This window comes from Myotis lucifugus, unplaced genomic scaffold (genome assembly GCF_000147115.1).
Source record: "Myotis lucifugus unplaced genomic scaffold, Myoluc2.0 scaffold_387, whole genome shotgun sequence".
Classification (NCBI taxonomy): Eukaryota; Metazoa; Chordata; class Mammalia; order Chiroptera; family Vespertilionidae; genus Myotis; species Myotis lucifugus.
Window position 1 is genome coordinate 745710 of NW_005871435.1, and position 11980 is coordinate 757689.

The window sequence follows — 11980 nt, forward strand, 5'->3', positions numbered from 1 at the left end:
TTCCTCCCTGTGCTTGGTTGAGCACTCACTCCTCTCTGTTTAGGGGGAGCTGGGAGAGCAACTTGAGTAAATTGTTTTCCCCTAAAGAACCTTCAGGTGGGTTTTTCAATGAAAGGAATAGGTTTTAAGGTTCCTGTCATTAACTGGAAATTTTCAGATGCACCTACAGATTACAGTATGTGCCAGATCTAATTGGGCACTTCTCTGATCTCCGATGTTCTTGGAGGCCTTCACGTCAGCTCACATCCTCTGTTCTGGTGAGAGCTACCTTTTGCAAGCCAGAAAAACACACATGGGGGAAGTCAAGTAACTTGTGCAAGGCCACCTGACAGCTCCACAGTGAGCTGCACTAGTGTGCAAATCTCGTAGTGCTTGCTCCACCGGGGTTCTTTCCTTTACCTTTAGTGCCCTGGCAGTCGTTGCTAGGGAGGGAAGTGTATGGAATAAGCAAAACTGGACAGCTGCTGGTTGTAGATTTTGATTTAGCCAGTGGGCCAAGGCAATATGCTTTGCAGCATGAGATCCAATTTCTCTTTCCAAGAAAAAAAAATAGACCTACAAAACCTGCCTATTTAGGAACAGGTTAGGTTCTAGAAGATGGTTTTGTAACTCCCAGGTGACACCAGGAGGCCAGTCCGTACACATCTGCATAAAGCTCAGAGAGACAAGAGGTGTTGATAAAGACATGGTTTTGGGTGCCTCCCAGTACCTGTTCTGCTACACACGTGATTGTATCCTCTCGGCATTTTGGGTGGTGGTGGCGATTTCTACTTTCCATTCTTGCTGTAGTTGCTTGCCTCTCTTAATTAGCTCCATGTACGGATCCTAATCGGGGAGGAGTGGCTGGGGCCAGCGGGTGACTGGTTTCCTAGGTTGTCCCTTTGCTGGTGCCTCACTACTGGAAAAGGCCTGTGGGCTCAGACACTCTTTGCTCTGGGCTCACAGGAGGCTTTGCCCGGAGGGAGTAGTGGGTGAAAAGGATCTAGTTAAGGGACTTGTGGCTTAAATGGTGATGGGATTAAGAAACGCATAGTTCTGAGTAGTCTTTGGTGAAACCTGAAGAAGTACCTAAGAACTGTTTGAGAAGTTAGAATTCCAAGCAGAGTGAAACTTTGTAAGCATAAGCATTTGTCTCATGTAGTCTTAGGCTAGTAAGCTCTTAGATGCTTTAAAATACATGTTTGACCAGGTTTCAAGGCAGCTCTTAGTAATAGTGTGCCCTGCCGGGCTGGTTGGACCCCATTTCCAGAATGTGAGCGTGGTGATGGGCCAGAAGGGAGGGAGTAAGGTGGTGAGGGTCCAGAACTGTTTCAGCTGGGCCAGTTGAGGATTTAGTATTGAGGAAGGAAAGACATGCTGTGAACAGTTTGAAGAAAGCAGTAGACATTGGTCTGAGGGGCAAACCAAGGATGGAGGGTGGACGTTATAGAAAGGGCAGTTTGGGGTCAGTGGCAAGAAACAATTCAGTGACAGTTGACGAGCAACCTCCTGCAGTGGACACAGGGTCTTCCTCCCACCAGAGTGTTGAAGGTACCTCAGCGATGAGAGGGCTAATGCCATCCTGGCAGTGGGCAGAATTCATGCACTCTGGTTCTCTGCCTAACACAGTCAGTATTAGAGAGCAAGCTTTTGTCAGGCTGTTGTGCGAGACTATAGATTTCGGGAGCAGGTGGGAGTCATGGGACATGGTGTGAGCTCAGGACAGGTCAATGCTCTGCTAATCCCTGGGGCATCTCTGCGGATGTGATGGCACCTTTCTCTTCCCACAGGCCAATGGTCACGTGTCTCAGGACCAAGAAGAACCCATCCGCCTGGAGAGCACAGCCAGGGCACCTGCTGAGGATGAGACCCAGGTGGGTCTCTGGTTGGTCTGGGTGTGGGTCTTTGCCCTTTGCCCTTTGCCTCGTGTTCTTGGGCTGTTATTAGGAACCTCTCAACAGACTCTGAGGCGGAGAGAAGAATCAGTCTGTGATGATAGTTCTGAAATTCTGTTTCAGGGCTGGGGTTTAGTGCTAGTGTTCCTTCGAAACTATCAGAATGTTAGTGCGGAGTTGTGAGGTCACAGCGGAGACTGGGGAGCCGCATGGCCCCTTAGTTTCCAGTCTCTTGACTTTCTGAGAGCTGCCCGAGTGCAGGCTCCTGGTGCTGCTGTGCAGATCTCATTGTCCTTCTGCTTCAAGCACACAGTAGCCATTGTCAGGGGAAGGAGGTCAGATAATCAGGAGGAAAGCTGAGAGGGAGGCAGACCTCAGCTATGGCGGGGCCAGTCCAGAGGACACAGCCATTGGGGTCACGGAGTTACGGTCAAGGTTGCCTACAGAGGAGTGCTCCCAGGGAAGTCTGCCTCTTCCCTGGGAAAGCAGAAATCTCTGCAGTGGGGAGAGAGAAAAGCCAGCGCCATGTGAGGAGGCTTCTTGTGCTGCCACATTTAATCTTCACAGGAACCCAGTGTGCTAGCACTGCTCTCTCCTTCATGCGGGGGCAGATAGGCTCCGAGAGAGGAGCAGCTCACCACATATTATTTAGCATTAATCAGTGGAGGAGTTAGGATTCAAAGGTAGGGTCATCAGACTCCAATCCGTGCTCCTTCTCTTACATGCACTGCTTGGTTTGTGGCTGTTGGGCCTGAGCACAGAACTGTGGGTCAGGCAGGGACTGGTCTTTTTCAGTGCAAAGCACTGTGCCACCCACTCTCCCTGCCTCTGTTCCTGCTTCTGAGGTCAGTCACCAGAGATGGTGGGAGAGTGCTTTGGGGTCCTTGGAGAGAGAGCCAGGGGAGTTCAGAGCTTAGCCCACCAGTCTCATCTCTGCCTGTTTAGTCCGTCGACTCAGAGGACAGCTTCGTCCCGGGCCGGAGGGCTTCTCTGTCTGACTTGACCGACCTGGAAGACATTGAAGGTCTCAATGTGCGGCAGCTGAAAGAGATCCTGGCTCGTAACTTCGTCAACTACAAGGGCTGCTGTGAGAAGTGGGAGCTGATGGAGAGGGTGACGCGGCTGTACAAGGATCAGAAAGGCCTCCAGCACCTGGGTGAGGGGCTGAGTGGCAGCTGTCACTCCACAGCATAATAGCATCTTCCAAGGAAGGAGTCTCCTTACACATTTGCCCCATCTAGTCATAGCTGTCATTTGGAGTTGAGTCCAGGACTGGGTTAGGCGTTGTATACATTTATTTAGTCCTCAGAGCAGCCTATGACATAGGCATTATTCATCCTCTTTCTATTTTAGAGCCCAGAATTGAATTGAGAATTTCCTGGTCTAAGTTCATGGCCTTTCCCACCACACTCCCTACTACCCCCAACAATACTTAACCAGTAGGGAGATTAGGAAGCAAATGTTTGCGCACACTGTGTGAAGAGACTGTCATACCTGGGCTTTTCCTTTTATTCATTTCCCAAATCATTCTACATGGTATCATTTTCAGGTGACAAGCCAGTATAGTATCTAGGTCTGTGATCAAATTAGTTTGGAAAAAATACTTTGTTATGACCCCCACCCCCCGTTACTGATTCATGGTAGATACTTTACTAGTAAAGGCAGAAAATCCTGCAGAAGAGAAACGTGTTTAGCTGTTTTGAACTCTGCATTTCCTGAAATGATGTCACTTAGAACTCTATCCCCCTCCCCTCCTTCCCTCTCCTCCCCAACTGATTTAGTTCCTGCCAATCAACATTTCGATTCCTTGCATGCTAACAGTAGTTGAAGTCATATTTCAGGCTCTCCTCTCCCAGTAGCTCAAATTCATCAGTTAGGGGACGTCTGGCCAGTCACCTGATCAGGCTCACTCTTCCCTTTGGGACTGTCCCCAGAATCGCCCTAGAGTTGTGAGGACATAGAGAATAGATGGGAACTCCGGAGGGGAACTTCATCAGGATGCACTGGCTGGCTGGAACAGACTGTACCTTCTTTCTTGACTTAATGCTAGCTTTAAAAGCAATAGGAATGGGCCCTAGCTGGTTTGGCTCGATGGATAGAAGTCAGCCTTCGGACTGAGGGATCCTGGGTTCGATTCCGGTCAAGGGCACATGCCCGCAACAATCCCCAGTAGGGGGCGTGCTGGAGGCAGCCGATCAATGATTCTCTCTCATCATTGGTGTTTCTATCTCTCCCTCTCCCTTCCTCTCTGAAATCAATAAAAAAAATATATATAAAAGGCAATAGCAAGGGATATTGTGCTTATGCAGAATCCTTTCTGCTTGGCAGTTTTGTTCATGCAAATCAGTAGAGCCCCTCTGTTCTGAGACTAGACCAGACACACCAGCAAGAGCTTTCTGAGTCCTCAGCGTGTGCAGTGAGTGGGGAAGGCAGGTGTTTCTCTGGGCTCTCGGCCACCCTGGTTCCCAGCAGGGAAAGAGCAGAGATCAGAAATGAAGTTAGGGAGGTTGCAGGTTTTCCTGGGATCATCACATATTCAGACGTCTTCTTTCTCTTTCCTTTTCAGTGTGTGGTGCCGAAGACCAAAATGGTATGTATTTGTTTCTGTTTGGGAATGGCTCATGCTCTTAGCTCTTCTCTCCTTCCCCTCCTTCACCCCCAGTTCCTGATAACAGTCCAAGAAGTCTGAGCATGTCAACATCTGGACAGAGGGTGTGAGGAAATTCACTGAGAGCCAGGGCTCCTTGGCATCTTTTGAAATTCCCAGGGCAGCATATCTGGGAGCAGACTGATTGGCACATCTCTGGGTTACCCGAACTCAGAAGCCAGCATTTGTGAAATACTTACCAAAGCGAGTGCTGGCATGTGCCACATTCGGTTCATTTTTCATACTCCTAGTACTAAGGCACACCTTCCCCTACACTCAGTTCTCGTCTCTGTGTGCCTTCAGGGAAATCACTTGGGTTGTTTAACAGTTTCCGTACCCACCAAGAAGAAGGGATTATCTGAGAGAACCTTGTTTGTCCAGGGCTGAACAGTGGCTCCAGCTGCCCTAGGGACACATCAGGAAGGTGTCACACATGGTGCTCTGTAGGCACAAGATGCATATCCCATCTCAGCTGCCACACATCCACCTGTGTGTTGAAGACCACCTGAGCCTTTGGGTACTCCCAGAATGCACTGCGGGAGTCTGACTGGATTTGGCATCATTCTAAAACGCTCTGGTATACCTTTGTGAAAGCCTGAGGCTGTATGGTTGTGAGCTTTTCCCCAGGAGAGAACATTCTGAGTAGTGTAGGAGACTGCAGAGCATTTTAAAACTTTCAGAAGACTCCAAATTACTTAGTAAAATGGTCTTTTGCTTAAAATGGGACAGTCTTCTGGCTGATAATTTATCAAGAGTTGAGCTCTTGTCAGTTCCCCCAAACCATTTGGGGTTCTAGATCTACTCCCTCGCCTTGGTGCCAAGATCATGCTAATCTCCTTGGTGTCTTCCTTTCTTTTTCTGATTCCCTGCGTTGATGAGTTTATTGTTATTCCTGAGAGAAGTAGTCAGTGATGAAATTCTGTAAATTATTCCTGCTCACTTTAGGTATTTGTGTAGTTCAGCCCTTTCCAAACCTTCCTTGTTAGGGCTAATAGCTCCTCAAATGGGTAAGTAGGTTTCATGACCTTTCATAGCCAGCCCACTGCAAGTGTTTCCTAACTTTTTGAATAGTCCAGGAAACAGGAAAAGAAAGTGCAGAAGCAACAGAGCCTTTTGGGAATGGTAGAGGTGATTGGTCAGTCCAGTTCCCTATTTATGGCTACCTCGTTCAGACTACCTGCCTGGGGTGTCTGGGGTTTTGGACATGAAGGTTTTTCTGTTTGTGCAGCTAAACTAGGATACTGGCCATGCCCACTGTATCTCACCACTCAGATAAGAGGGTGAGCTGTTAGGAACTCTATGCACTGAGCATTTAATACCATTATCGCTTCTCGGCCTTTTGGCTAAGATCAAGTGTAGTATCTGTCCTTATCAGTTTAATACCATCGTGGTAGTCCCTGCCTCTAGGCCACTGCCCAGAGGGCCCCCTGGGATCTGAATTCTGGCTTCTCTATTTAGCAGATGTGTGCCTTGGACAAGCCACGTAACTCTCTGGCCTCAGTTGCTTCATATATAAAATGAGTAGTAAGAGAACGTACTTCGTAATTTTGTGAGGATTCAATGAGTTAAAATATGCAAAGCTCTCAGGACCGTCCTTATCTGGTACCTGCAAGCATTCCGTAAGTGTGAGCTGTTATTCCCTGGGGAGATGTTAATTTATTAGACATTTTGAGAACACCTACCACATGACTGGTGTTTTAGGGATTCAAAGATGAATACCTGACCTCAGAGCACATAGCAAATGCTAAGCATGTAATTGTAGAAATGGAATGAATTTGTTGAATTAAGGAACTCACAGTGTAGTGGGAGAGATAAATAGGCAAATTCAGACATTCTAACCCAGTGCGCTGAGCATTCATGGAGGTTAGCATACAGTCCTGTGGGTGCAGCCAGAAGAGGGACCTGTGTGATCTGTTGGGCTCTTGTACGAGGAAGTTTCTGAGGAAGCCTGGGAGGCGGGGGGAGTTTGTGGATAGCACAGGGGGCCCCCTGGTCCTTGGCTTTATTAAATTGGGGATATGCTTACAGATAAGTCTTGCGATCCTTAATCACTCATTACAATTGCATTTATACCTAAACTTTTCTGAACCATTTTTTATCTTTTCAGCATGTTTTGCCTCAGAGGATAATGAGTCCCTAAGTGCCATTGACTCTCTGTATTACAGCATCAATTGTCTGAAAATGATTTCTTTTGAGCTTTGAGGACTTGGCTTATTTAGTTCTCCTGTTCTGGGGGGTATTTGATCTACAGATACTTTGTTCTTCACATCTAAAGCCTGGTCTGTGGAGGTGTGGATTAGAGCAACTGGAATTGGTTACTGGAGGAGTGGTCCCTTGGAGTCCTATTTGAGGGGCGGTGTGTGGATTTAGGATTTGTTCATAGTGTGCCTGTGCTCTCCCACCTCCACACACTTACTCTGCCCCTCTCCTGCCTTGTGTTTGTCCAGGGGGAGCAGTGCCACCCAGCCTGGAGGAGAACCTGTGCAGGATCTGCATGGACTCACCCATTGACTGTGTTCTGCTGGAGTGTGGCCACATGGTGACCTGTACCAAGTGTGGCAAGCGTATGAACGAGTGTCCCATCTGTCGGCAGTATGTGGTCCGAGCCGTGCACGTCTTCCGGTCCTGAGGGCTTGGTACCGGCTTCTTCAGTGCCTTACAGGGACACAGTGCGAGGTTTCTGGGCTCAGGGTTGGCAGCTTGCAGAGGGGCAGGCTGACAAGAAAACCTGCAGTGTTCCCAAGACCAGGGCAAGCAAAGATGCTGTCACCTCTGAGCTGCCTGTCTTGCCACGAGGTGCCCCTCCTGGCTGGCAGAGCCTGAGGCGGTGAGGACTGGTGTCGATCGCTTGGGCAAGTCCCATTTCAGTGATCTTGGGTGATGATCACTGATGGAGAGAGGACTTTCCAGAACTTGGTCCGTATCTTCTCCCTTTCCTCCTGTGCCCCACCTCCTAAGCTGCTGGCTGTGTTTCACCAATCAGAAGTCCTGGTAGAAATGGTTCTCTTCCTCCCCAGCACATTGGGATTTATTTCTGGTTTCACTAGCTTTCTCTGCTTTAACCTACCTTTGCTAAGGTTTCTTGCTACATTGCCTAAAATCCATTTGTTTCCTTAGACCAAAAAGATGTTAGCTTACTAGACCAATAATGATTCTCCCTAGGACAGAATTTGGACCAGTCAACTTCTCTCTGGTGAAAAATGAAACACAAATGCTATTGAAAAACTTCCAAGTCATTAAGAGCTGCTTGCTTCAGTGCTGGGATTAGCTGTCTGTCTCCCAACCTGACCTTGGGAGCCAACGAAACATCTGGTTCCCAAACTGCTGGGAAGTTCGTGTCTCTGTGAGATGGTGCCTGGATCATCTCTGCTTCTCTTGAGGCCGACTTAGCACCTCCTTCATTTTAGTTGGAGAAAAGGGAAAGTGTTGGGTGGAATCAAAGGCTTTTTGCTTAACTTCAATTTCTCCAACAGACCAGTTCTAAACCCTTTCCCTCTGTGAAAGAAGTCCCTCTCTTTCCCACAAGGTTTAAACATGGTCTCACTCAAGGCATCGAGACTTACTTAGGCAAAGAGCCTGGCTCTTCTCTAGCCAGACTTCTCATAAGTTCCTGGGACCAAATCTGTGAGACACAGAGCCCCTTCGAGGTATCAGAGGCACTGAGTGAGGCTGGTTTCAGCCCTTGAGCAGATAGCTGGAAGCCTTCGTTCCCCAGCTTGGTGGGGACTCCCTCCTCCTATTTCCCTTCTCAGTCTACTGATTTGGGGGTAGGTGAGGAAGAAGCATTCTCTGGGCTCTAGGAAGGATTGTGCAATGAGTAGGTCGTGTTCTCGAGCCCTCTTAGGCGCTTACAGCACTGGGAGAACCAAAGGGCTAAAGAAAAGTTCGCTGGACCAGCTTGGCCAAGCACAAACATACATGCTCTGAGGAGCTGTGTGTGCTGCCATTACCAATGGATGATCTATGCAAACCCTAAACACCCAAGGGCAGACACCCCTCCCCTCCCCAGTGCAGCAAAGATAAGAACCAATTGTAACTCTGGAGAGCAGTGGAAAACCTCTAAGAGGACCTATTTATTGGTACAGACATGCTTGGCTTTCCCTCCATCATCAACCACTAATCAATCCCCTGTGGGAAAACCAAATTTCATCAAGTAGTTGTCAGCTAAACACTGGGCCACTTACCTTGACATTATACCAAGTCCTGATGATTTAATTCTGGGCCATAGCCTTTGTAGGAACTGGGGGAATGGAGATTTCCCTGTGAAGACATTTTTCTGCTGGACAGTCAATACTATAGTTTACAATGCCTGCCAGTTTAGCAAAGGATTCAGCTACTCAGTTCCATTGTGAAGCAGGTCTATGTATATGCAACTCAGTTAACCTCTAGCAATAACTTCAGGGTAGAAGCTGGTTCTCTTCCTACTTAAAACTTGCTCAGGCCTTACCTTCCCCTGCCTCCCAATTTCCCTCCTAACATGAGTTAAAGATAATATGGTGATGGTTTGAAACCTCAGTAAGAATTAGAACTGATGTCATTTACTCATTTTGGAGAAAGAACTTGCCTTTAAGTCTTCTAACCTCTTTTGGTGACGGTTTTCACTTAAGAAAAATAGTGTCAAGCAACCCTGATTTTTTCTTTTTGTTCTATCTTATTACACCAAATAAAAGTTGGGAATTCCAGGATCCCGTTTTAGTTACTAATGTAGGTAGAAAACTTGATTTTTATCCTTGAATACTCCTTCCAGCCCCTCATGGATCTTTGGTCTTAATTTTATCATGGAAACATGATTCTTCCAGTTATTTCTTGGCTTTTGCTGTGATTGAGAAACTTCAGTTGAGACTTTTAAAACAAGAGCTGACTGGTTCATAATGTTTGAATACTTGTATCCAAACTAGTAAGAATAAGCTGTACAGGAATTAGTGCTCAATAATATTGTATAAATTTGTTGAAATTTTTTGGATGTGAATGTGTTACTTCAAGTGGCTTATATTAAGATTCTCTCAGACTTGGGTGTAATACAAACCCAAATGTGTATTTTTTGTTACAGATCTCTGCTTTTTAATTTTGTAATAAAGTTTCATTATAGATGCCTGTCCGATCTGGTGTGAGGCTGCCAGAGATCTGATAGTTAAGATTGACAAGAGTTGATCAACCAACAAGCTAATCCCAGGCGTTTGCACACAGGTATGCACTTGAGACCGCATTATTGTTGGAGATGCTTGGCTCATGTCTTGTGGCTTTGGTCAAGATAGCCCTGTTCGACAGACAAGGGAGGAAACTGAAGCTGAAGTGTTGTTGTGACTTGTTTGCGAGCTCACTACTATGGGGGAGAGGCCTGGGAAAGCCTAGATGAGGATGGAGCTGGGTAGAAAAGGGACCAATCATAAGACCAAATATGAAGCAGTGAGATCAAACATTGCCACTGATTTAGTGAGAGATGGGCCTTAAAGATACATATAACCTGGCCGATATGGCTTAGTGGTTGAGTGGCAACCTATGAACCAGGTCACGATTGGATTCCCTGTCAGGGCACATGCCCTCGTTGGGGGCTCGATCCCCAGTAGAGTGCGTGCAGGTAGAGTGCATGCAGGAGACAGCCAATCGACGATTCTCTCATCATTGATGTTTCTCTCTCTCTCCCTTCCTCTCTGAAATCAATAAAAATAAATTTTAAAAAGGTGATATGTATAGAAAGGAGTCTGAGGACAGCAAGTGTGTCAAGTCTTCATGTGACCCTGAGAGATGGTGGCTTTTGGAAATACAGCTGTGGTAGTTGGAGAGGCTAAGGTTGGCCCAGCCTTGTGGACAGACTGCTGTGTGTGCACAGGCCTGCAAACACCTCCTTGATCAAGTGCCCAGGGGAGGGGACTCGTGAGAATGCAGCCTTTGGGAGAGCTAGGTTGTGTGCAGCTCTGCCCTGTGACTGAGGAGACTTGTCCAGTGTGTAAAGGCTTGAGGCTGAGTCACAGCCTTTTGTTCTCATTGTTCTGGGCTGCTGACCCGTTGAGCACTGTGATGACCTCTATCTGCTGCCAAGCAACAGCTTACAAAGGCTCAAGGTCTATGGAAATACATGAAAGGATACAAAATCGTATATATGGTGTAATCTCAGCAGCTCAGAAAAATCTCATGTCAGAGACTGGAAGGAAAACTCTTTAAACAGGGAATGGAAGAGCACACCCAGCAAGCACACCCCTCAGCTGTGAGGCTGCGCCTTGAGTGTAAGCACCCAGTAAGGACAGGTGGGGCTGAGGCTGGTCAGTTGGGCCAAAGGGCAGTGGTGTGTCCTTTGGCAAATTCTCCAGGGGAGTGCCTCGTTCTGCTGCCCTGTCCAGTTGTTTGGCCTGGAGGCTGGAGAGGGGGGTGGAAATTTATGTAGGTCAGTGCTCAGAGGATCAGCTTTTGTCTCCACTGAGGGTAGAATAAAAAGGGTGTCTTATTCCCAATACTGAAGCCAGACTGAATGGTGCCTATTCAAAACCACCCAATGTCCTGAGCCAGAGACAAGGCAGCACCTCCCCCTCCTGCTACTTCCTCCCCACACATTTTAATCAGCAGGTGGAGACCCAGGTCCATCAGGTTAAAGTTGGCCTCCAAGCTGACTGGCAAACAGCCTCCCAGCAGTATATTGCCTTCATTGAGCAAACCAGAGTGGGGCTGGGTGGGAGGGAGTGGTTCTCAACCTACAGGCCCAGACAAAAGTTCCAGAGGTTGAGTCCTATTCACCTAACTTACAGGGGAGGACACACCAGCCTACTAGCTTAATATGAAAAAAGGGAACTGACTCTCAGAAGGCAGCAAGCCTGCGAACACAGGAGCCAGTGCAGAACCAGATGGCCACCTGAGGAGCTGCATTCAGACCAGTGTGAGCTGTCACACAGGCAAGAGGCTGTGGAAGTGGTTAGAGCCAGGCCCCTCCTGGGTAGGGTTTGAACACGCATGCCACTGTTGATTTTCCCTACTCAGCGAGGCTGTGCTAAGTGCTTTCAGAACTTACCTTGAGTTCACTTACTCTTTAAGGTAACTCCATGATTTAGGGCCAGTTCCTAGCCCAGGGGTGGGCAAACTTTTTGACTCGAGGGCCACAATGGGTTCTTAAACTGGACCGGAGGGCCGGAACAAAAGCATGGATAGAGTGTTTGTGTGAACTAATATAAATTCAAAGTAAACATCATTACATAAAAGGGTACGGTCTTTTTTTTTTTAGTTTTATTCATTTCAAACGGGCCGGATCCGGCCCGCAGGCCGTAGTTTGCTCACGGCTGTCCTAGCCCCATTCTTTTTGGAGGTGTAGATGTTGAATAACTTGTGTAAAGTTATAGCTATTAAATATCAGGACTTGGATTTGAACCAGGTCTACCTGCACTATCCAGTGTGGTAGTCACTAGCCACATGTGATCACTTCAAGTTGGGTTACCATGAAAACTTCAGCTCCTCAGTTGTGTTGGCCACATTT

At 47.5% G+C, this 11980-nt stretch overlaps 1 protein-coding gene and 1 pseudogene across 2 annotated transcripts in view; both read left to right on the top strand.

The window, feature by feature from the left end:
- Nucleotides 1-9619, top strand: part of RFFL (ring finger and FYVE like domain containing E3 ubiquitin protein ligase) — a 48891-nt gene extending 39272 nt beyond the window's left edge. For both annotated transcript variants that reach the window (XM_014467326.2, XM_023743387.1), the window contains exons 4-7: nucleotides 1770-1853; nucleotides 2820-3030; nucleotides 4441-4464; nucleotides 6969-9619. In XM_014467326.2, the coding sequence (XP_014322812.1) occupies nucleotides 1770-1853; nucleotides 2820-3030; nucleotides 4441-4464; nucleotides 6969-7150 (501 nt within the window). In that variant the 3' untranslated portion in view covers nucleotides 7151-9619. The remainder of the gene's footprint in view (nucleotides 1-1769; nucleotides 1854-2819; nucleotides 3031-4440; nucleotides 4465-6968) is intronic.
- LOC111823083 lies at nucleotides 5845-6060 on the top strand (annotated as a pseudogene).
- Nucleotides 9620-11980: the final 2361 nt, after the last annotated feature.